At 31.2% G+C, this 24801-nt stretch overlaps 4 protein-coding genes across 6 annotated transcripts; 2 read left to right on the forward strand and 2 right to left on the reverse strand.

The window, feature by feature from the left end:
• The first annotated feature begins 117 nt into the window (after positions 1-117).
• Positions 118-2471, forward strand: Galk (Galactokinase). The gene has a single exon (XM_026641323.2). The coding sequence runs from the start codon at positions 590-592 to the stop codon at positions 2051-2053; it is 1464 nt and encodes a 487-aa protein (XP_026497108.1). The 5' UTR covers positions 118-589; the 3' UTR covers positions 2054-2471.
• A 942-nt stretch (positions 2472-3413) lies between these two features.
• On the forward strand, positions 3414-8425 carry LOC113401408 (translation initiation factor eIF2B subunit delta). Of its 3 annotated transcripts, none has more exons than XM_064220737.1 (12): positions 3446-3469; positions 3585-3627; positions 3707-3741; positions 4483-5310; positions 5484-5653; positions 5919-6038; positions 6116-6215; positions 6456-6635; positions 6784-6911; positions 7197-7374; positions 7723-7903; positions 8163-8425. In XM_064220737.1, exons 3-12 carry the CDS (start codon positions 3727-3729, stop codon positions 8366-8368), a joined length of 2106 nt encoding a protein of 701 aa, XP_064076807.1. In that variant the 5' UTR covers positions 3446-3469; positions 3585-3627; positions 3707-3726; the 3' UTR covers positions 8369-8425. The 3 variants fall into 3 exon arrangements, with proteins under 3 accessions (XP_064076809.1, XP_064076807.1, XP_064076805.1); XM_064220735.1 differs by having other exon boundaries at positions 3454-3469; positions 5484-5636; positions 5896-6038; XM_064220739.1 differs by lacking the exon at positions 3707-3741 and having other exon boundaries at positions 3414-3469; positions 5484-5636; positions 5896-6038.
• Positions 8426-9439: 1014 nt separating this feature from the next.
• LOC113401410 (uncharacterized protein) lies at positions 9440-11050 on the reverse strand. The gene has a single exon (XM_026641324.2). It carries the CDS (start codon positions 10985-10987, stop codon positions 9578-9580), a length of 1410 nt encoding a protein of 469 aa, XP_026497109.1. The 5' UTR covers positions 10988-11050; the 3' UTR covers positions 9440-9577.
• Positions 11051-16196: 5146 nt separating this feature from the next.
• Positions 16197-23214, reverse strand: LOC113401384 (protein disulfide-isomerase A6 homolog). Its single transcript, XM_026641285.2, has 8 exons — positions 23034-23214; positions 22742-22935; positions 22357-22578; positions 19770-19922; positions 18539-18748; positions 18080-18234; positions 17479-17637; positions 16197-16955 (listed from the first exon to the last, which is right to left on the reverse strand). The coding sequence occupies exons 1-8, from the start codon at positions 23053-23055 to the stop codon at positions 16799-16801; spliced, it is 1272 nt and encodes a 423-aa protein (XP_026497070.2). The 5' UTR covers positions 23056-23214; the 3' UTR covers positions 16197-16798.
• Positions 23215-24801: the final 1587 nt, after the last annotated feature.

The raw sequence follows: 24801 nt of genomic DNA on the forward strand, positions 1-24801 counted from the left end.
TTTTGTGTCACCTGATTTGTTTCATTCTAAAATTCGTAGACGCTTTCGCGTTTATTCAATATCAACCACTCCACTTAAAACTTGTTATATGTAGCATTTTAACTGTATATATATTGAGCTATTGACATGAATCCACGTATCAGCAGCAAAGCGCTTAAACGTCAAGTTCATTAGTACCTAGTGGTCAGTCTTGGTTGTTAGTTGTTATTGTACTAGCGTTAGTTTAAGTTTTTAGGTTAAGTTAAAGATAATTTTATATCGTTTAAATTTTTCATGGAACACTTATGTTTCGATTGTGATCATATTTATGTGCAAATATAAAGAATTACGGGTAAATACTTTTTACTTTTTTTAATAAAGTATGAAGCGCATCTCGTTCTGGAATTGTTAAAATATCACCGTGCTAGAACACTTAGGATTCTGCATTTCTAAAGCCATAGCGAATAATAAGCTATTGTAATCTATACGCTGATAAGAATACTAACAATTCAACGAATCACATCATTGTAGTTACAATTTAGCTGTCACGGTACGCAGGAGCGAGTTCTTATTATATTATTATTGTTTGTTTACAAACACTGCTGACAAAATGAGCGGAAATAGTAACGAAGTGCCGATAGCAAATATCCCGTCGGGAGAAAGAATTGAAAAGTTAAGTGAACATTTTTATAATGAATTTGGATGTCAGCCAGATTTTTTTGCACGAGTTCCTGGCAGAGTTAATTTAATTGGAGAACATATTGATTATTGCGGTTATCCAGTGTTGCCTATGGCTTTAGAACAAGACATAATAGTGGCAGCGGGTTTTATGCGAGAACATAAAATTAATCTACGTAATACGAATTGTAAATATGATAAGATTGATTTCGAAATAAAACCATACAGTGATATGATAATAGAAGGATTGGGCTCAGATGGAAAACCATTTTGGTATAATTACGTACTTTGTGGGATTAAAGGAGCTCTGGAGCATTTGGATAATAAAGTTATTAATGGGGTCAAACTCTTTATTGACGGAAATATTCCCCCAGCCTCGGGCTTATCAAGTTCGTCAGCTCTAGTAAGTGCTGTGTGCTTAGCATTTCTGTATGCTCAAAAAGCAGTATTAAATAAAATAGAAATCGCTTCACTTTGTGCCAAATGTGAGAGATACATTGGTACGCAAGGGGGTGGTATGGATCAGGCAATAGCTTTCTTGGCAGAAAAGTATTGCGCTCAATATATAACTTGGAACCCTCTAAAGGCTACCAAAGTTATGTTACCAGAAGATGCTTCTTTTGTAGTAGCACATAGTTTAGCTGAAGTAAACAAAGCAGCTACTAATGACTACAATAAGAGAGTTATAGAGTGTAGACTGGCTGCTAAAATTTTAACTCTAGATTCACATATAAAAATTGATCATAATATAGTCACTTTAAGTCAAGTACAGAAATTATTAAATAAAAGTTTAGAAGAAATGGTAATTCTTGTACATAATCAACTACCAAAAGATATCTATGTAAAAACGGAAATATGTAAAATGTTAAATATCACTGAAGAGAAAATGGATAACTTTTATTTAACTCCAAATACGATACATTTACAAGAGTTTAAATTAAAACAAAGAGCTTTGCACGTTTATGGAGAGGCCATAAGAGTTGAAGCCTTTCGTGGGATATGTTCAGAATCTTCTATGAACGGGATACGCAATGGCTCTACTAACGGCGCAAATACATTTTCAACAGACGAAGACAGAGCCGATGTTTTAAGTAAGTTAGGAGAGCTGATGTCAAAAAGCCATGAAAGCTTAAAAAAATTATATGAATGCTCACATAAAAATTTAGATCTTTTGGTAGACATATCTAAAAAATTAAATGTTCATTCAAGATTGACCGGTGCTGGATGGGGTGGTTGTATTGTAGCTCTATGCCCAAAAGAGAAAGTGAAAGAATACATTGAAAAAGTAGAAGATGAATTTTACGTTAAGCACTGTAAAATTGATAAAGCTAAAGCAAAATCATTTGTATTTGCCACTAGTCCCAATTACGGAGCTGTAATTTACACAAAAAAATAATGTATTTAAACACATTATTTTATGAATATATTATTTTATTGCTTGTTATTTCCTTTAATACCATAATGTTATTCTTGTCATTAGTTTATTAATATCAACCACCGATAAATACACATTTTTATAGTTACCTTTGTAATAAGGCCTTTGTAATACTATTTTTTCTTACAATATGTCATTATTTTGTATATACTATTTATATATACTATTTTGTATATATATATTTGAGTATTGCTTTACAAATAAATGTTCTCTTATATAAGCTAATTATGAAAATACTTTTAGTTATTAATTGTATTTATAGATTAGTAACCTACTTCAATAGTTGTAATTACAAGAACTAGTATTAGAAAGCATTTTAATACCAATACCTCCATTATTAGCATTATATTATTTTGCAATATACTTACAATAAAAACAGTCTTGTATTATTTTATGTTATCGTTAGGATGGTATAAAACAAACCATTGTACCTACTAAAATAACATATATAACAAAATTTCATAAAAAAAAAACAATGAACAATCACTCAAATTCAATACGTTATTCAATATTCAAATGTTCTAACATAATATTAGCACCAGTAGCTACTAGCATATTTATGAAGGAAGGAGCTGAAATAATAATATTAGTTTTCAGCTTTAAAGTACTAATCTATAATATAACACTATAATAATATAACGACAAGCTAAAATATTTGTAATATGTAGGTATATAAACAGCTACTTAAAAAAGTTGCAAAATTAAAAGATTTATATAAAATAACAACAAAATAATTGCATTAAATTTATTCTTACAATATTTTGATAAGTAACTTGTACTTTTTAGGCGCATTATGAAAAAAAAATGAGAGTGATTTTTTTATGAAGCGCGCGCAAGAGTGACATTAAAACTACATAATGAAGTTGCTCGCTAAACCACCAATAAAGTGTCAAGTCGCTCGAAATATATTTCACACCTTCTCAATCTTATTTTACACTGTTTATTTTATTACAAATTTAAATTGCGAATATTTAAATTTGTGATTGTTATATAGTATTAGTGAAAAAAGGAGGAATTACACTTGTCATAATAATGATGATTATTATTATTTTTTTTAATTATTTGTATGCAATTAAAAATATTTTAAGTTACTCCAAATAATTTTAGAATAATATTGTATAGAGTACATTCAATAATAAGTTCATATGATAATGTGGTGGTAGATTTTTTTATTTACATTAACTAATATATATATTACTAATTTAATGATATCCCACAGATTTTTGCTATTTTTAAAAGACAATTTTTTTCTTTTTTTGCCTGATGTAATAATTTTATGAAGAATGCAGAACGTACCATAATAAAAAAAAACTATATGTCAATTTTGATTTAACATAACATGATTTCATAATTCATTCACGTCATGTCTCGATAAAGGTAAACGTAAACGTAACAAATAGCAATTTAAAATTGTTCAAAATAAAATGTTCATGTAGATAGTCTATCAGAATTTATATAGATTAAAATATTTTAGATATACATTTCTTTACAGGTTTATTAAAGGTACAATTTACACTGCTTCTTATTATACGGTAGTAAGTTATCTTCACTTATTTTGTAAAATCTGGTTACTTCAGTACATAATATTTTTTTATTTTTTTGCCTATTTTATAGCTTACTAAGGAAAAGCAGCTATGGGTTTGTCTAAGGTATAATATTAATCCTTGCTATGCCATATTATCATAATAAATTTACAGGTTATGTCGTTAACCTGATTTTTTAAAAGAAATTTAAAACAAAACGATGGAGAGATACATCTAGAAGAATTATTCTTTATCTGTCTTTATATAGTCTGATGAAGATGATTGGATCTTTTAAAATAAAATACTTAACTGTTTTAAATAAACAAACTACTGTATTTGGTCAATAATTTGTTGTATAAAAGACTGTTGCAACTCATTTCTACGTCATTAAAATTAAAATGTAGTAATGCATCCTAAAATGTTTAAAGAATATCAACATGCAAATGCTATGGATATGAAGTTAATAAAATTAAAATTAGACTGACCTAAATATAGGAAAAACTTAGTTAATAACCATTTATCAGGTCTCAAGCTCTTATATAAAAAATATATATAGACTAATAAATAACATAAATAAAAGACTGAAGTCATGAAACTCATTTAAGCTATAAGTTCATAGTCATGTCCATTATAAACTGTCATACAGGAATTAGTCAATATAGAATAAGGTTTTTAATTAAGCTATTCTTAATATATAACCACTAGTATTGCATGTTGTTGAACTGTGGCTACTTTATTTGACAATATTTGACTTTACCTTTGAATGATATTGTATTAATTATTTACTAAAAAATTATGAAAATTTTAATTTTTTGACAGTAACAAAGTCACAGTTGTAGTAATTCTTAGTTTTTACACTTTTTTTAGGAAAATATTGGGGCCGACCAAGAAAGTAGTTGTACTCAAGTAACTACTACGATAAAAAGAAGGATAAGAAGAAAAAAACTAAGAGCTGCAAAGTTCTTAACTAGTGTAAAAGTTAACATTGATCATAATACTATAAATGTGAGAGAATATTCATATTCTAATACTGCAAACATTGTGCCAAAAACACAAAAAGATTTTGATACAAAAATTAATTCAGATGAAATTAAGAAAACATTAGATGTTCCATTAAAAAATACTAGCCTAGAAGATAGAATTGAAAAAATGTCTTCCAAACAAGGGTCTGAAAAAACAAGAGATGATGTAATGGCAACGAGAGAAGCTAAGAAGCTGTTAAAGCAGAAAGCAAAGGCAAAGAACATTGAAAATAAAGATAATGGATCTACAAACATTCAACTGCCGACCACCATTAGAGATTCGGAAACTAAGAAGAATATAAGTACTAATGTTATCAAAAATCCTCCTAAAATACCTGTAGCATGTGATAAAATAAATTCAACTCCATCCATAACAACTAAAGCAGAATCACCTAAAAGTAAAGATGAAGTTGACAGAGCTATTCAAAATGATAATATAGATATAAATGCAGATAAGTCTAAAGAACTCATTAAAGCTGAGAGAGCTGCCAAGAAAGCAGCTAAGCAAGCTAAGAAAAAACCAATACAAGAAAGTGGTGACAAAAATGCTGTTGTAGCACAAGATTTTACTGTCAAAGATGTAGTAAACACCCTGAAAGATATTGTAAATATTGCTAAAGATGTACAAGCTGTGACTGATAAAGTTATAGCAATTGACTTCACAACGAAAAAGGTAATTTTAAGTTTTAAGAACATTATATTTAAAGATTAGAAAGTATATATAAGCAATTTAATTTGGGTGTTACCTCATTTACCATTCCATATGATATTATTTTTGTGATATGCCATGTAATTTTTTATATCAATTACTATTTTAAATATGTTTTTACTTCAAATATTGATTAGGGTGAAGAATCTACGAAATCTAAAGCAGAATTGAGAGCAGAGAGGCGTGCTAAGCAGGAGGCACAGAGAGCATCAAAGCAAGCTGCACAACAGCAAATACCTGCAGAGGTGAAGACAGAACAACCCAGCAAACAAGTTGATAAACCTAAAGAGGTAAAACATTTTTACTCCTTTTCTTTACACATATATGCGAATAGAATATAATTTACTATCGTAAATATTATTCAAAATTCATTTTTATTATTCTCTTATTTCACTGTTTTTTTTTTTTACTTATTTTCATGAACATCATCGGACATCTCTTCTTGTACTAAAGCAAATCTTGAATGTATTTGTTTCAGTTTTCATTTAAAAATACATTAGATATATGAGTGTTGTAGAAATAACAATTATGATTTTAAATTTTTTGTAGGAAAAGTCATCAAAAGCAGCAACAAAGACAGCAGTAGAAAAGTCCAAGCCGAAATCTCAGGGTATGCAGAAAATGAATTGGTTCCAACATTTGTACACTGAACATGACAAAGAATCACTGAAACAAATGGCAATTAATTCAAAGTAAATATTATAAATATTGATTACTTTTAATTATTATTAATGAGTATTCCAAAATTTAGTAATTTTTCTTGTTTCAGCTTACACCCTGCTGTTATTAAACTGGGCGTGCAACTTGCATCACGTGTTGTGACTGGATCTAATGCAAGATGTATAGCATTGTTGGATGCATTGAAAAAGGTGATCCCATTATATTATTTAAAGTGATTTTTTATTATATTATTTATAGACATTATTTACATAATTATGTTACAAATTGCTTTCAATAATGTTGTTGTAGTCTTATCTATTTTAGTTACTAAGTACATTTACAAATAACTAGTGGAAATTTGATAATCAATTATATATGTAAACATTGTTTCCACTTTTTTTAAGCTATATGGTATTCTGTTGACTTAATTAAATATCTTCTTATTTCAGATGGTTAGAGACTACAGCCTACCGGCGCGCACGGAGTTCGCTCGGGGACTGGAGGCGCAGCTGGCGGCCAGCGTCGAGTTCCTGTGGGCCGTAAGACCACCCGCCGCCTCGCAGACCAACGCGCTCAAGTACTTCCGGTACCACCTCACGCAGCTGCCCAATAACGTAGACGAGTTCGACGTGAGTATTCGTCGTAGCCATCAGAGCAACATGCTCTCATATTTTCGGCCAAATATATAAACAATCACCAAATCTTAGCGATTTTTAGAGGGAATAATTAAAACTACTTAATGTTTTTATCAACACTTTATTAGAATGTCATTACCAGGCTAAAAAACGGCTTCAAGAGGAGATTGATCGATACATCCGCGAACAGATAGACATGGCAGGCGAGGCCATCAGTATAGCCGTACGAAACAAGATATCTACCAATGATAATATACTCACTTATGGATGGTGCGTATGCTTATGTATTCAATATTAAATTGGTTGTATAAACAAATGTTATTGATTTTGGTTTACACATGTTTTGCTCAAAAGACGTCGTGTATATATATTTATATATGTATATTAACAACCACAGAAATATGTATTATTAGTTGAAGAAAATAAAAACACTTACATATATAAATGTAACACGCATTGGTGTAGCGTGGTGAAATTAGCTCATTCTAGCGCAGGCAGGTGCGGGACATATACAGGCCATTACGTTATATACATAACACGCTATCCCTCGCGCAGCTCGTCGCTGATTGAGCGCATCCTGTGCGAGGCGCAGGCGGCGGGCGTGGTGTTCCGCGCGGTGGTGGTGGGCACGCGGCTGCAGCGCGGCGCACGCGAGATGTTGCGCCGTCTGCTCGCCCGTGGAGTGCGCTGCTCCTACGCCGACATCTCCGCGCTTAACTATCTTATGCGAGACGTGAGCACACACCACATTATATATTTTTTGCGCCTCAACCACAGACGTATATAGTCGTTATGACCTCTGTGTGGTGATGTGGGCATTAAGTACATTGGACCTTCAATAAGTTAAAAATTATTATCAAAGTTGGTCCAGTGAATTTTGAGCTGAGAGAAAAATCGATGTATTTTTAAAATATACAGAACAACCTCCCCTGGGATGATCACGAGAGACTTGGTCGATCAAACTTGAAATTGTAAACATTTATTTATTTCACACTTAATGATGGCGGAAAATATTGTAAGAGTAAATTAGAACTGATTAGTATAACAGTAATTTAGCTACTAAGCAATCCATTCCCCTCAGATGAACAAGGTGTTGGTGGGCGCGGCGTCGTTGCTGGCCAACGGCGCGGTGCTGGCGCCGGCCGGCACGCTGCAGGCGGCGCTGGCGGCACGCGCGCACAACGTGCCGCTGCTGGTCGCCTGCGAAACACACAAGTTCGCCGACACCGTGCAGACCGACGCCTTCGTACACAACGAAATAGGTGAGCCTGGCGATGCTATTGGTACTAATACAACGGTATTAATACAACGGTACTATTACAACGGTTAGAACGTTGTATGACGTAACGAGTGAATTACATTTCTTGCAGTGCCAGTTACCAAGGACGGAGGCGACCATTTAACGTTACGTGGTACATTAGCACATCTCTCTTTACAATTATAAAAAAATGGGGTGTCTTTATGAAGAATGTTTGCAGAATGTACTTATGTATAATCTTAAACAACTTTTGTATATTATAGGTGATCCAGACGATCTCATTGATAAGAATGACGAAAATTCGCCATTGAAGGATTGGAGAACGAATCCCAATTTATCGCTTCTCAACTTGATGTATGACGTCACACCTCCGAGTCTAGTCACCGCAGTTGTAACAGAACTGGCAATACTACCTTGTACTAGCGCCCCTGTTGTCCTACGTTTTAAATTATCTGAATATGGACTGTAAATGAGCACAAAAAAAAACATTTTGATTTATTTTTAGTAATAAATATTATGAAATTAACTTTTATTGTTATATTACTTTTATAAAAAACAAATAACTACATATTGTATGAATCTTTCAGAGTTATCAGAGCAATTAAAAGAATTAAGACTAATTAAATCAATTGAAACAATATTCGAAATTTTACTATATTATTGCCATTATAATAATTATCCATTTAGATATGCTCAGGAGCAGTTAACAATTTAACTCATTACTTACTAAAATGATATTGTTCATTTTAAATGTAATAAGATAAATTATAGTTTATTTTATATGATTGTATATAGTTATATTTATATCTAATTAATAAAATTTTAAAGTTGTAAGTCAACATTTGTATGTTTGTAAAATTAAAAAATACATATGGGAAAACAATCAGTGCCTTTTATCAAAATTCGTTAACAAAATAAATTATAACAACCATGTAAATTTACTTATAATATTGTGTGTTTAATGATTTATTACATATTATGATGACAGTAATATACAACACAAACAATATTAAATAAAAGTAACAATGTGAAAATGGAAAGAGCTTAAGTCAATTTTAACCAAAGGAGAACAAAACCCAAATAAAAAACATTTGACATAGAATTGACACAACATTCATTATGGTATATTCACTATGATATTCATTATGGTTTTGAGAAAATGTTATTGTAAACAAAGTACATAAACAGAGCTGTCTCAAGCTATGCTGCGGCCCTTAGGCACCCATGAATTTGAGGCCCTTTTGCTAGATATTTTTTGGTTTAATTTGGTAAATTGTTGGTTCTTTGGGGCCATCTCTTGACTGGGGCCCTGGGCACACGTGCCCCATGTGCCCTATGCTAAAGACTGTAATGTGCATAAATGTAAGTAATGCTCGAAGTGGGTTGGTGGCAGAATTAAATCTGACTCATGAAGTTTTATTCATAATGATTTCTTTCCATGCTGAGGAATAGATGAATTATAAAATGTATGTGAATGAACTTATTTAAAATGTTATTAATTATTTAAAAAAAGTATTAAGATAAATAAATAAAACAAAAGTTTTTAAAAAATTTTAGATAGTTTATTTCTCAATAAATTTGAGACAATATATGTTGTAATGAACATGTTAATTTCACACTACACTGTAAATAAATTTTAAACATTACAAATGACAGGTTAGCATGATTTACAATAACATTAATCTTTATGCTGATGTTCTGGCTTATGAATAGAAAAATCTAATCTAACATAAATAATTACACATAAAAATAAAGTATATAAGAAACCAACAACTAATAAAGGTTCTTGTAACATTAGCAGACGTGGGAATGTGTAACGAATCTGGAAATCTTGAATGTGATTCTCAACAACATTTTGCTTAGTGAAGGTAATTACTGGACGACCCTTAGTGTCGAGGTAAGTGTAGTGCAGACTATCTGAAAGCCTTGTAACCGTAAATGGAAAATTTACTACAATATTTGTTGATCCTTCTGGCAAAATAATCTTTGTGACTAACTCATCTACTTGCATATCATCAAACACGTGATCTACTGCTCTCATCTTGAGCAAGTATTCGTTACCAGAGTGGTACAAGTACTCATAACTTGGGACATTATATCCTAGAGTGTAATGGGATCTCCAACCACCAAAAAGAGGATACCTCGGTCTTAAGTCCAATTCTACTGAATCTTTCTTCACCTTCATGTTGGATGTAGAGATGTTTCCATTAGTATCACGGTAGTACACATCTGATGCTGAAGCAGGTAGGAAAGTTTTATAAGAACGTACACTAGCTGGTCCGCTGTGGTGATCCTGTTGATAATCATATCTTGAAAATGGTCCTTTCAATTTGGCACCAGTATGCTCAATCTCAACTGTTTCCTCTATAGCTATATTGCCCCAATGAGATACTTCAATGAGACGTGCCAACCTAGTAACAGTTAAGAATGGGGAATTGTTCTTATAATGGATGTTCAACTCTTTTTCTGTAAATGGAGAAATATTTGAATAGGAACCATATGCAATAGTTCCATCTTGTTGAGAGAACGGTTTTATTTTAGTAAACGACTCAACAGATTTCGTATTTAAAACAACATTAGTTTTTTGTGACACCACTGGATATGGAGAGTAGAAGTACAAATTTCCGTTGTATTTAACCAATTGATCTTCTTGCTGGGTAATAGCAGTTGGGAATGGTTGTAATGCTTTTGTATACACTGATTCAGTTCCAATAATGGCTGTAGATGCTACATTGATTGCTTCCTTCAATTCAACACGCCAAAATTTGACTTGGTCATAACCTTTTACAGTGGTCTCTACAAGGCGCAGATCCTTGTTGTTTTGATCTTTGGCACTAATAAAAGCTAAATTACTTTTTGCTCCACCTTCGACTGATAATAGGAAATTTTTTACCGGCACCTTACCAGTGTTTTCCAAGGTTACTTTAGATGTTATTTTCACAAGTTGAGAGGAGATATCGATCGACCGATCAACATTTTTGATTTTTATATCACTAGAAATTGTATCCACATTTAAACTACCGCACTGAATGGCGATATATAATAAGAGTAAAACCAAAACTTGTATTTTAGCCATCGCCGGCATCATTTTCTTTTGACATTTGACAAATCAGTTCAACGCACTCAAAGGAAGTACACGCCAGCAAATAGAAGTGAAACAGGAAATACGCTAACGATTTTTTCATTGCCAACCTAATTATTTTTAGTCTCTTAAATAGTAAAAAAAATACAGTACAGTAAGTATGCATTATGCATACCAATTTTGTCAAAACAATATTTATAAGTATTTTCTACTTAGTAATTATAGTACCTACTTATTTACTTATTAAGTTTCTTTTACATTTTTATTAATCATATAATATTTATTTCAGAATCTCTCAGCCAATAGACGTCCACTGCTGGACATAGGCCTCTCCCAAAGATCGCCACAACGAACGTCCTTGTGCGGCCCGCAACCAGTGGCTTCCTGCGACATTCACCAGGTCGTGGGACATCCTTGTGGGGGGCCTACCCACGCTGCGTCTTCCAGTCCGTGGTCGCCACTCGAGAAATCGGCCGAGCCGAGTTGGATTCGACGGTTAACCTCTTTTTCGAAGTTGGACTTACCCAATTGGATCGTTTGTCCCAGGTATATGTAGTCATCGGCAACTTCGAGTGTAGATTCTCCGATTTTTATGGGAGTGAGCACAAGATGGATGTTCGACTTAATCTTCGTCTTATCCATGTTCATTTTAAGACGGAGGATTTACCAAGGTCATCGAACATTGTGGTTAGGACTTACATGATTTCAGCTATGACGGTGAGTGATGTACTCGCCGTTAAAGTTGATAACAGATCCAGTTCAGAAGCTTGAAAACATCTTCGAAAGCAGCGGTGAACAGTTTCGGAGAAATAAGGTCTCCCTGTCTCACTCCTCGCTACAGCTGTATAGGTTTCGAGTTCTGGTCCTGTAGTCGGACTGACATGTGGCGTTTTCGTACAAAAATTTGGCACCTTTGGAGAGACTGTAGCACAGCCCAAGTCTCGATCGAATCGAAAGCTTTCTCATACTCCACAAACACTAAGCATAATGACATGTTATACTCTTCGGTCTTTGTATAACCTGCCGCAGCGTATGTATGTGGTCTATGGTACTGAAGCCTTTACGGAAACCGGCTTGTTCGGGAGGCTGGAAGTAGTCAAATCTGCGTGCGAGTCGATTCGTAATGACTCTCAAAAAACAACTTAAAAACGTAGCTCAGAAGTGAGATGGATCTGTAGCCAGTGTGGTGCCGGCTACGAATAGCACCACCCCATCTCTTCCCGCGGGTTTCGTAAAAGGCGACTAACGGACTTTTTACGAGAGAATGGACAGCAGCTTCCTTCTGAGTATTGTAACATCACACTGCGTTCGCCAACCCAATGATAGTTGCACCAAGGAATCGGCCCCTAGTCCCTGGTGGCTCCGCTATTCCTGGTTACTTCAGAGTAATTAGAATTAAATACAATTTATTAGGATTTAATTCAGAAATAAATTATCAATCAACTTTATTAAGTTATTCTTTGGCCTACGGCTTCTTTTCTTTTAGCCAGTTTATAATATAGATCAGTAGTTCCCAAACTTATTTTTCTCGTGGACCACCTATTGGCATGTGTCCGTAACCACAGTTTGAACCTTCAAAAAAAGAGCGTACTCTTTCCTGAAAGGCCGGCAACGCACCTGCAAGCCCCCCGGTGTTGCAGATGTCCATGGGCGGTGATAGTCACTTTCCATCAGGTGAGCCTCCTGCACGTTTGCCACCTCTAACATAAAAAAAAAAGTTTGAAAGAAACACTAAAATATGAACTAAATTTAAATTTGTTTAATATTGGTGCTTTTAATTCTATCCTTAGTAACCCTACGAGTATTTCAGCAATTAAACAATTTTACCTTTGGCATCAAGTATTTATAGTGGTGATCAAGTTCATGTCTGATAAGCATTGTCTGGCGGATAGCGCTTTGCAAGTCTGTACACGAAATTGTACGTAATATCGAATACGCAAGTTTGGACAAGTATTTTTAATGTTATGAGTATTTATAATGTTTATTCATAAATCAAACACAAAAAATATTTACAACATTTTTCACATTCAAATTTTTCATTATTCCTTATTCCGCACAAAATGTCTTAATTCTAAAAACAAATATTGTGGTAAATTTAATTTCATTAATTTAAATATACACTATAGTTGGCCTGCTAAATTACTTATCTTGAGAAAGTAATACTATCGGAAATTACTGGCTATCGATAGCACAAAACTATCGATACTATCGACAGTTTAGGTTAAAAGTAATGGATTTTGCAAAACTATCGATAGTATCAATAGTATTGCTCATGGGAAGCTATCGATAATATTGATACTATCGATAGTATTGACACGTGACAATAGTGGACTATCGATATGCAACACTAATTCAGAATAAACCACTAATTTAGTTTAAACTTCAAAGCTTTGGAAGGTGAAAGATCCGAAACATTCATAACTGAGAATTTTAAAATACATTTCTGAATTTTGTTTTCATGCATAGTTTAATTAATTGTAATTCAAAATAGTTACGTTTTATTATTTACGAAATTTATTGTTTATAAACAATAGCTCAGTAGTCTATTAAGTTGTTATAATTTAACATTACATTAAAGTAAAAGTTAAAATGTTTAAAGCATTCATGAATCTAGGTCTTGGGTTACTTGGTAAGAAATTATCTTTTATATTAATATACTTGTTGATTGTTATTTAATATGTATTGAATCATTCGAATTACTGTTTCAGCTTTAAGCTTGGTTTTAACTTCCTGCGAAGGATTTCGAAGAGGATATAATACGAAATATCAGAATAAAGCAAAAGAGAATGTTCAACCAAAATCATTGGTCGGTTCTGCTCTTCCAAACCAAGGTCCTGTTAGAAGAGGCCTAGGAATTTCGGCGTGGGGTATTGTAACAGTTATTGTATCACTCGTTTTAGCAATTGCAGGCTTATACTATTTCTCCATCTGTTACCCAATTATATGTCAGAAGAATAAAAAATATGACATGATTGGATTAACCTCTGTTGCTTAAATACATTTTATTTATTGGTATAATATGTTAGATAAGATTATTGACTATTAAACACATATCTATGTTTGGGATTATGTAAATCTAATCACACAGAAATTATCTTTAAATATGTAAAATGGTTTTCTACTCCACTTTACATATATACTTAAAAATGTATTACTTAATAATATTAGGTTGTGAATTTAGATATATGTATTATAACAGTATCAAAAATTAAACTTGATGATGCATTTTTAAACGTTAGCAAATAATGAAGTATGACTTAAGAGACGTATTATGTAAAAAAGACTGTTTTGGACCAATGTTTACTATATTATATTTCATAATTTTTATAAAATATTCTTTAGGATTAAGAATAAATTAAAATTTATAATTTTCTTTTTCAATTTCAATAATAGTGGTGCCATAATTAAAAACACATTTCTAATCTCATTTTACTCAGAAACTATTATGTAAAATTAAATGTTTCAACACTTTTTATACATGAAATGCAGGGCAATAGAGATGAGATGTGCTCGCAAAGTACAAAACCAGAGCTTTCAAGTATGAGTTTGTAAAAATATCAGGGTTGTAAACCATTAAAAAATTTTCAAAGTATTTGAAAATTGCTTTGAAACTTATTTAATACATAACTTATTGGTCGATTTTCACTACAAGTGTCTTCAATTCTTATCCATAGCTGATTTCTAGCTCTATTCACAAATAACTAGCCAATACTATATTATAAATATTTTCGACCAAGACCAGGGCACCATACTTTAAAGTAAAGCTCTACTTATAAAACCTTGTAACGTAAATGTGTCAGTCCTAGGTTGCAGCTTATCTGACTTGAACTCAGAAATGATTCATCTATAGTTATTTTTAAGTAGATATGTATTTCAATAAAAAGATAACACAAGAGGCTATGTTACTACTTCTCAGATACAAACACATATCATCAGCAGAGTCAGCAGCTATTTATTAGATTTTATTAACTAATTAAATGTACTCGACTATGTAGCAATCTCTATTTAAATACATAACTTAGTTAGTAACTGTCATCCAGTAATTTTATTAGATCACTTTAATAAACATATTTGTCTTTTTTTTAAATTAAAAATAAAAGCAATTTAAATTTCTACTGAAACAATATTGTTTTTATGCCATTTTTAAAACAATATATCATATAAAATTGAATTATGATTGCATATGATATTAGGTTTAAATAACTATTTTGTACAATTAAATTGCTTACCCTGTGTCATTGGGAATTGATCAATTAATATATAATACCTGTGCAAATAACAGGTTATATGTATTTTATAAAATAAAAGTAAGAAAATGCCTTGTAGAAACACTTAATGTTATTTTTTGTAACGTAAGTGAAGTATTACTTCCTAATAGTACATCTTAAACTTTTTACTAAAACTTACCATTTTTAATAATTAAATGTTAAATATTTTGAATTAAATAGTTGTAATTTTACGTCATCAGTATTACTTCAGTTACATTGATCATATTGGTGCAAGATTCATATTTTGTATTTGTATTACTTCATATTTCCAATATATTTTATCATTTATTTTTTAGTATTATTTATTTCAATAATAAAGGCTCAAAATAATTATTTGAATATATATGTTTACTTTACTTAACCTCATAGAAAATTGTAATAATTTTAACTTCTATGATGTCCTGATTGAATTCGTTATTTTCAATGAAGGTAAGGTAAATTTATTGCAGGAGATATTTTTTTCCAAATGTCCTCCCATAAGGCAAGGCGAGTCAACAGGGAGTTCCGATGCGTGTGAATGTATATGTTTAAAAATTCTAACATCTGGGCTGCTACTGAGAATTATGTGACAATTTCAAAATATAATAACCTTTTTACCTTAGCAACCTGGTATTTGAAATTCTGAATTTATTTAGGTTGGGCCACAAATAGCATACTGACAACTAATTAACAATTGACTGTATATTATAATTGGAATTAAATATGTAAATTGCTAGGACACTATCAGTACAATTATTTTTTTAAATATAAATGACTATTTTTCAACATAAATTATTCATTTTTAAAGGACCAAGTTATGCTGTAAAGGATACAAAAATCCTTTTTTTATTTTGGCTTCCGAAAGATGGTGATCTTTTAAAATGGATTTGGCTTAACCAGATATTAAAGCTAATATTGCAGAACTCGTAAATGTTTAAAGGAAATTAAAGAATAAAAGAGTATATATCATTAGCAATTTATTTTCTTAAAATATTCTGGGCACATTAAATACTCAAAATTTAATTAATGTGGAAGATATGTAACCAGATTTATTATCTATTGTATAACATATAAATTATTAAAGTGTTAAATGTATATAAACTGCCATTTAAAAATATCAGATACACGTCTGATCTATCTGACAGTAATATTGAAACAAAATAACTAAAAAACTGATTTTTAATCTTATATCAGCTTACAACAGCAGTCTTAAACTAGTAAAAAATGCATAAAAATATTTGTCATAGTCATATAATGAGTGTGAGATTATCAACTATAATGGCATACCACAGATATAAACTGGGGAATGTGATGATAGTATTGTTGTGTACATTTGTTAGGAAATTGATTACAATGTAAAACAGAAACAGCATATCATTGGAATTTAAAGTTTTGGTAATACATTTCAATCCATTTGTGTACAAAATTTTAATAATTACTTCACATTATATAAAAACTAGCTTTACTCACACAACATATATTTTAAGTAGTGTAACTTACTAAGAGTAATTATAAAAAAGTTTTTTTTTCATTTGAAACACTTGAATTCACTCTGTCCACTTTATTGCACTTATAGTTCATCCTTCTCAAGGTCAACGTCTGAAAGATCAATATCCTCCTCTTGGGGCAGTTCTCCGTCTTTGCCATCCCAAGGGTCTGTTGTAAGAATATTAGGCATCTCTGCACCTTTCACTGGAGCAGTTTGACCACGGCCGAAGGAGAGGTCCCTGTAATATAAAGTTATTTTCTTTTAAAATGTTTCTTTTTAGTACTAAAATATTACATTTGGCTGGATCTCCTCAGAAGACAAAATTTGTAAATAAATTGGTAAAGTTTGTGTGTCAACACATAGGTGAAATTTCTTGTGTAACTAATTCCAACAAGAGTAGAAAAGACTAATAAACAATTTCATTATTGATAATTAAATTAAGGTGAGATCTATGGTCTATATCAGGGAAATAGGTATCGAAACTTTTTTAAGTAAAATTAAAGTGGATATAGTCATGTAATTATAATTATATTATATTAGTATAATCTCCTAAGTTCTTTTCAATTATATTAAGACAATGTCGTTTTTCTTTGGTGACTTTATGAAGACTTACACAGTTTCAAAAAGTTACATTTTGGTGGAAATTTATCATTTATTTTTTATGCGTTATATAAGCTTCAATAAACTTTTAAGATAAGCAATAATAAAATATTAACACAAAATTATATACTGTAAGGACAATAAAGTTCGAATTTTATTACCTAAGGAATTCATTAATTCCCAACTCGGAGAAGGAACCTCGTAGTGTTGAAAACTTGAGTTTCTTAGCATTAACAACTGCCATCGCTGGGTAGCCGAAGCCGCCGAGTTCGAGAGCCTCCTCTAATGCTGTTTGAGCACCAGCTTCAGCCCAAACCCATCTGTAGTAGTAAAGATATTTATAAATAATGTTGTAGTCCAAATTTTTTATTAATTCAAGGAAAAATTTGGTAGCAACCAAATTTTATACAATATTCTTTTTTCGGCTATAAAAAAAAAACTTCTATTTAAATTTAATATACCTAAAAAAATGTTTTCTTAAAAACTTGGATCAACTTCAACCATAGCGATATGCGATTGCGATACGTATTCGAGTGCAATAATAATTATTATTATTATGTGCTCTATCCAACTAAAGGTATATAATTTCACTCGTTTTCTATCATTCACAAGGTTAATAATATGCAGCCTTTCATAAATAAGTTTATAAATAGACAATTGCTGTTTGGCGGTGGGACTACTGAATCCTACACTGACAAGCCCCTGAACTCTTGACCCTATCAGTGGCGTCGTACTAGATCAGGGCTAGCGAGAAGCACTCACCCCCACATCTTGGCCTTGTACTTGTCCCCGAGTCGCGCGAGCACTGTCAGGTATCCGTTGCGGCATGCGGCGTCGCAGTCCAGGATGTGCGGCAACACGGCCACCACGCAGAGAGGCTTCTCGCTGCACGCCTTCATAGTATCCGAGTTTACCACCTGTAATTGATAGCATAGACAAAGTCAGAAAATATCGACATACATTTTTGTATTCGTTGAAATTATACCATTAAAAATATTTTTATTTTATATAGAACATTAATGTAAGTCCCTTATTTCTTATTTAAAATTGTCCGTTAATAGGATAACTGAAATTCTTAAAGACAAAAACATATTTTGGAAAATCAAAAGTAAATTTATTTTCATTATAAAATACTAGTTAGAATTAAAACCTTTGCGAATACTCTTAGCATCAACATATTAAGTGATCTCTATAAGAAGATTCACTCGATCAGATATTTACCTGAATAATTTCTGGTGCAGGAACATTCTCAGCTAATTTTTCCATAGCCCAGGTCACAATGTCGCTGGAAGTCCTTCCTCCGTTGTAATCTTCTACAGAGTCACTTGTCTTCTTGCCTGAGGTGAACAGCTTAATGGTTGGGTATCCTTGAACTTGGTAGCGAGATGCCATAACTGTGTGAACTGTCGCATCAAGTGCACCTAATTTGACCTAGTTGAAAAAAACAATATATAGATGTGTCACGAAAAAAACTATTGCGTAATAATAAATAAACAAATCGATAAGTAAATTAACATTCACACGAAGGCTATAAATATAATAGACGGCGTAATTTTAATGTAAAACTTTTATTGAACTTAATTTGAGCTTGGCGTCACCAATTGGTTTAATTCACAATGCGTGAACATAAAATCATCAATATATATGTATATCTTATTTTTATCTTACTTTAAAGAATACTAAATAAAAACATGTATTGTAATTTTTTTTCAAGCAACTTAACTAGCAATCTATTGAAAAAAGAAGCATAGTTTTATAAATTTAAAGTTAGTATGTATAAAAACACAAATAAAATCTTTATAATTGTTTAATTAGTTTCATTGTGATTTATCTTTATAATTATTTGATTTTTTTTTAGCACGAAACATGGAAATAAAAAATATTGATAAAACTTATTTATTCTATTATAGAAAATACCTGTACAAAATAACATTATAGATTTTTGTTTTGAATTTTATTTAGATTCTAACATGAACAAGTTGGCTAAGAAAAAAGTCATAAACGAAATTTTGTTATACTAAACTATTTTATGTTTAGATCAATACTATAAGCTATAAAACATGTTTTATTATTTTCTAGATTCTAAAATTTTAGTACATGTTATAAAATTGGTGCATTTATAATTTTGTGCAATAATATTTGTAGATTAGGACTCGTACTCTTGTGCAAGTTCACTAAATCATATATTTCTTTAAAAAATCTTTGCTTTTATTTGTTAAATTCTGCTTATTCTATATATGAAACGAAGGTAAATTTAAGTGCAGTTAATTCCCCCAATCGAATCAAAACAGTTTACGAAAACCAAACCATACATTAAGTTCATTACAGAACGAATTATAAAATGATATTTAATGACTGAAACTATATTTAAGGTTGGTTTATATTATATAGAAAAATGATTACTTAATTGAAATATATTTATTTCTAATAAGTCAATACTTGATTTATTTACCTTGCCCTTAAGTTCGGTGGCCGCTTTAGCCCAGTGTGGTTCGAGGTTTTTGCAATGACCGCACCATGGAGCATAGAACTCAACTAGCCACATTTCATCGCTGTCCAACACTAGCTCTTTGAAGTTGCTGTCTGTGAGTGTGATCACATCAGACTGAAACAATAAGTTAGTGTTTTAAAATGTAATTAAAAAATAAAATAACGTAAATGTCCTGCTGGGTAAAGCCCGTGTCTTCTTGAAGTTTGGGACTGGATAAAAATGGGCGAGAATTTAGAAAAATCCAACATATGCAGGTTTCCTTGCGATGTTTTCGGCCATTGCTGATCTCGAGACAAATAAATAAAAACATATTAAGACATAAATAAAAACATGAAATAGCAGTGGTGCTTGCCAGGGCTTTGAATCTGTAATCTTTGGGTAAGATTCTCTGGCCAACCTATGCTGGTGCTAAGTATCAAGTATGTAAGTGATCTCAATTTAAATTATGTTCAAATATGCTAACTAAAATTTAAGATAGGTTATAGTTTATATGGTATAAATTATAATCGACCTTGATAAGATCAGTAAGATGATACTCAAAATATGGTAGAAAAACGGATAATTGCATTGAAACACGGTGGAAGTGTTTTTCGAAAATCGCGCGTTTTTCTAAATTTAGAGTCTGCAAACGAAATTTAAATTTATTGTGAGTCATTTAAAAGTAATGCACTCGTTGATTGTATGTGGAATAAAGGTCAATAAAATAAACAAAGGTTTATTATTGTTCTTATTGTTCATTAGTTGTCCAAAATAGCTTTCTGCGTATTTACATGTTTAAATATATCCAACATAATTCTTGTGATATATTTATCGCAATATAACAAAAGTAACGATTTTGAAAGGAAATAATGAAGACTATGTAATAAAAAAGCATAATTATAAATGTAAGCATATATAAAATTATAGGACGACTATCAACTATGGCACACTGGAGGTCAAACTGACGTGTCCTATTGCTATTGCTACGAGAACTCTCTCGAAAATATCACTTTATTATCACGTGTAGGTAGGGGCACTTCGTGGGCGACATTACTTTTAAATTTAAACTGTATTTAATATTACGCTATGTAACACAGAAAGTTTTTCTTATAAAGATTATAATTAAGATTGAATAAATATTGCCATTTTGTAGCTTTTTATTGAAAATTTACAAAACGTATGGTCATCACCTCCAATGAACAGAGGGAATGAAATTTTAACCATTCCTTACATCACCAATGCGCCACTAACCTTGGGAACGAAGTTGTTACGTCTCTTGTTCTTGTAGTTACACTGGCTCACTCACCCTTCAAATGAGAACACAAAAATACTACTGTGATGAGTGGATGGTACCCAGAGAGATTTGCACAGAACTCTTATCTAGTGATTATGATTTTATTTTATGTGTAATAAGATAAAGTCATCTTCACATTGTTGAAACATATTTTAACTAGACCAGGTTATGCTTACTGTTATTATAAAGCAAATGTGATGATTATATTAATAAATACAATGTAGGTTTGTACTTTAATTTTGGGAGGCATTGATAGTTTACATTATTTAAAATTTATATTGTTAAATTCATGTAGAATATTGAGTCATGTAAAAACATATGCATTTTATTGACAATCTAAACAAAAAGTTATAAGAGCTATTCATCTGTCAAGCAAACAAGTATTATTTGTTGCAATATTTCAGTAATTTATAAATAGTTCAATCATTAATTTTAGCCTTTTAATATATATACATAATAGCTTGAAGATGATTGTTTAATTTCCATAACTTTATGATAAAAATATGATATTTAAAGTAAAAATATGTAATATTACAAATGCAAAAGTAACTTTGTCTGTCATTCTGTCTATCCGTTGCTCTATAACAGTCAAACAACTAAATTTAATTTGAAGCAAGGTTGAATTCCAAGGAAGGACATAGGCTACTTTTTCATGCCACACACCTGACAACGAATCTCTAAAACACGAACAATGCTGTGGGCGACAATGATAGAAAATTGTTAAAGGCTTTGGTAAATTTCTGCTCAACTCAGTCCTATTGTGCCCTTGATTAAGTATGAAATTAGTCATTAACAATTTATATTTTACAAATAACACACATATTTTAAATCTTAAAGGAATCCATTTTAATTTTTCATCAGTGATTTGTAATTTTTTTTAAAGATATATGTACTTAAAATGTTTGGTTTAATCTCATATCCTTCCATGAAATAATTGTTCTTGTAAAGCATTAAATCTGAGATTGCTTACAGGTTTAGTTATGAAAGGTGCAACAATTTGCTTATTTTGGTTCATTTTTTCATTGTGTTGCCAAGGTATAATATGACCATATACTTTATTCTTAATTTTTCGCTAATTAAAGAAATATTTCATTTAGTCTTAAATTATTCAATAAGCTAAATAGATTCTTTCAACACATTAATTAATATAAAAAATTAATTGTTATAAAAAAATCATAAAGGAAAAAGTAAAACAAAACTTTGAATATTTCTAATTACCTATCTTGATTTATAAGCTTTTAATAATATGTTACTGAGTTTTTTAATAAAGTTTACCTTGTCAGAAGAACTGCTGGCTTTCTTTCCAAGATTGTCATATGCCTTTTCCTTTGCAGATTTAAGTGCGGCATCAACAAATGCTTCAGCAGTTCTTTGTCCCTGGTAAGGAGTATGTTTGCTTCCAGTGAAAATCTTGATTGTTGGAAAACCTGTAACTCCATATTTTTGACCCAGATCTTTGTATTGGTCTGCATCTACAGCTCCTACTTTTGCTATTCCCTATATATGAATTAAATGTGATTATTAAAATAGATAAAAATGGGAAGAGAAAGTAAGATATAGAGACTCTACCCACTATGTAACCACCCAAGCTAAATCATTATCATGTCAATATTGACTTAACATTATAATTTCGTATGCGTATGGATGTGTTTATTGTTACCTTTAATGCTCGAGCAGCTTTCTTATATTCAGGAACAAGATTTTTACAGTGTCCGCACCATGGAGCAAAAAATTCAACGATCCAAACCTCGTCTGAATTTATAACTAGTCTTTCAAAATTACCTGGTGTCAATTCTACAACATCTGATGATGAGTCGTATAAAGCATATGAGCCAGTTATCAATAATATCACACCTGAAATTAGCAGATATTCATTATTTAAAGCACCGGTAAAACAACAATTAATTACTATGAAGTAAAATTTCACACTTATTATATGTTTTTAAACTTACCCAACAACCGTGAACACATCATTTTTATAATAGTTTAGCGACTTAGAATTAGAATTTGAAAAAATCTGTAATAATTGAGATCTTAGCGTTTAATCGTGAGCAAAACTCAGTGAAAAATGATATGAGAAACAAACACGTCAATTATTTTTTGCCGAAATATCACAGACAAGATACTAGAATTGTCAATGGATTTCGTGGTTTACATTGATTGGTTAAATTGATTTTACCGCCATAATGCTATACTCTAAATAAATTCATATAATTGTTATCAACACATCTCAATTTTTCTCGTTATTTACGTCCAAAAACTGAAATTAAAAAAATTGCTACGCTCGACGATCGGACTGCCATTTCCATTGAATTTCAAACGATCGGAAATATTTAGTTTTAATTCCCGCAATTTATACTGTTTAATTTTGAATTAGTATTTTTGTACACAATTGTACTTTTAAATCTTAATAAAAATAATTAATTTGATTTAGCGTATTTATCAAACTTTTTTATTTTAGTTCTTAGGTAAACTTTATTTTAGTTAGAAATTTATTATTTATATAAATCATTGTCTAACATCTGAAAGGTAATAATTATTTTTCTTATCAATATTGTTTTCCATTAAAATTGCTTATTGAAATTTCTTGGAATTAAAAAATACTAAGTTCTTCAAAAATTGTAATGTAACCCTATAAATGTTCATATTAAGGCAATTTGTTCTATTCCTACCGTCACACAATCGTGTGCGAATAAAGTCGATATTTTTGTATTTTACTAATTTCTTGGGTTTGTGCGAGTATGTCTGGTTAGTAGCACCTGCTTATCGTGTATTTTACCGCTAACCAGCAATACTTTGTATTGTTGTATTCTGGTTTGAAGGGTCAGTGACCCAGTGTAACCACTTACGATCAAGTTACTCCTTTTTCTATCCACCTACCAACATCGCCTTACACCTAGTGTCACGGGATTGCTGCACTAGATGAAAATACCGGATTGATGAAAACTGACTTTTAGTCAAAATACAACGAGAGTTACCGAATATGAATAAAGAGACCAAAAAAAGTAATATTACCAAATTTTGAAATAAATCTGTACTGTGTGCCATTATGTATTAAGATTAGGTGACATTTATTAAGGAGCTTAAAAGTACACTTAATATAATTTATGTTATATATACATATATCTACAGCTGCTAATGCCTCTTTTCTTTTTACCGGGATCGTTCGGACCATCTCCACGACGCTGCACATTAACCTCGCAGAATACTATCTGGCACAAAAAGAGAATATGGTATGCTTCATCCTCCAGGACTTGATAAATAGGGTAGTGAATAATAAATTATGAAATTTGATAAAAATTAAAATGTACTTAGAAAAACTTAAATATTCTGATTTTTAATCATAAAAGCACATATTTGTTTTATTATATTAAAATTAAGTCGTAATTTTTAATCTATAATCACGTGACCTAAACCACGAGATGCAATGGTGTGACGTTATTTAGGCAAAAACTCTCAGTTCAGTGTAAACAGCTATACTATATAGGTAATTAGGTATATATCTATCAACTTTATTTATACATACACAGAAAAAAGAGCAAAGTATTGTTAGACTTTAATAAGGTTTTACTTAAATTGAAATGATTTTCACTCAAAAACAATCGACTTTTAGTTGATAAGGATCTCGTTTTGCTTGTTTCAACAAAACATTCCTCATTACAACATCATCTGGCACTTTAATAAATAACTTTTATGGAGTTTTAATGCTAGTATTTGTAC

Source organism: Vanessa tameamea, chromosome 2 (assembly GCF_037043105.1).
Source record: "Vanessa tameamea isolate UH-Manoa-2023 chromosome 2, ilVanTame1 primary haplotype, whole genome shotgun sequence".
Classification (NCBI taxonomy): domain Eukaryota; kingdom Metazoa; phylum Arthropoda; class Insecta; order Lepidoptera; family Nymphalidae; genus Vanessa; species Vanessa tameamea.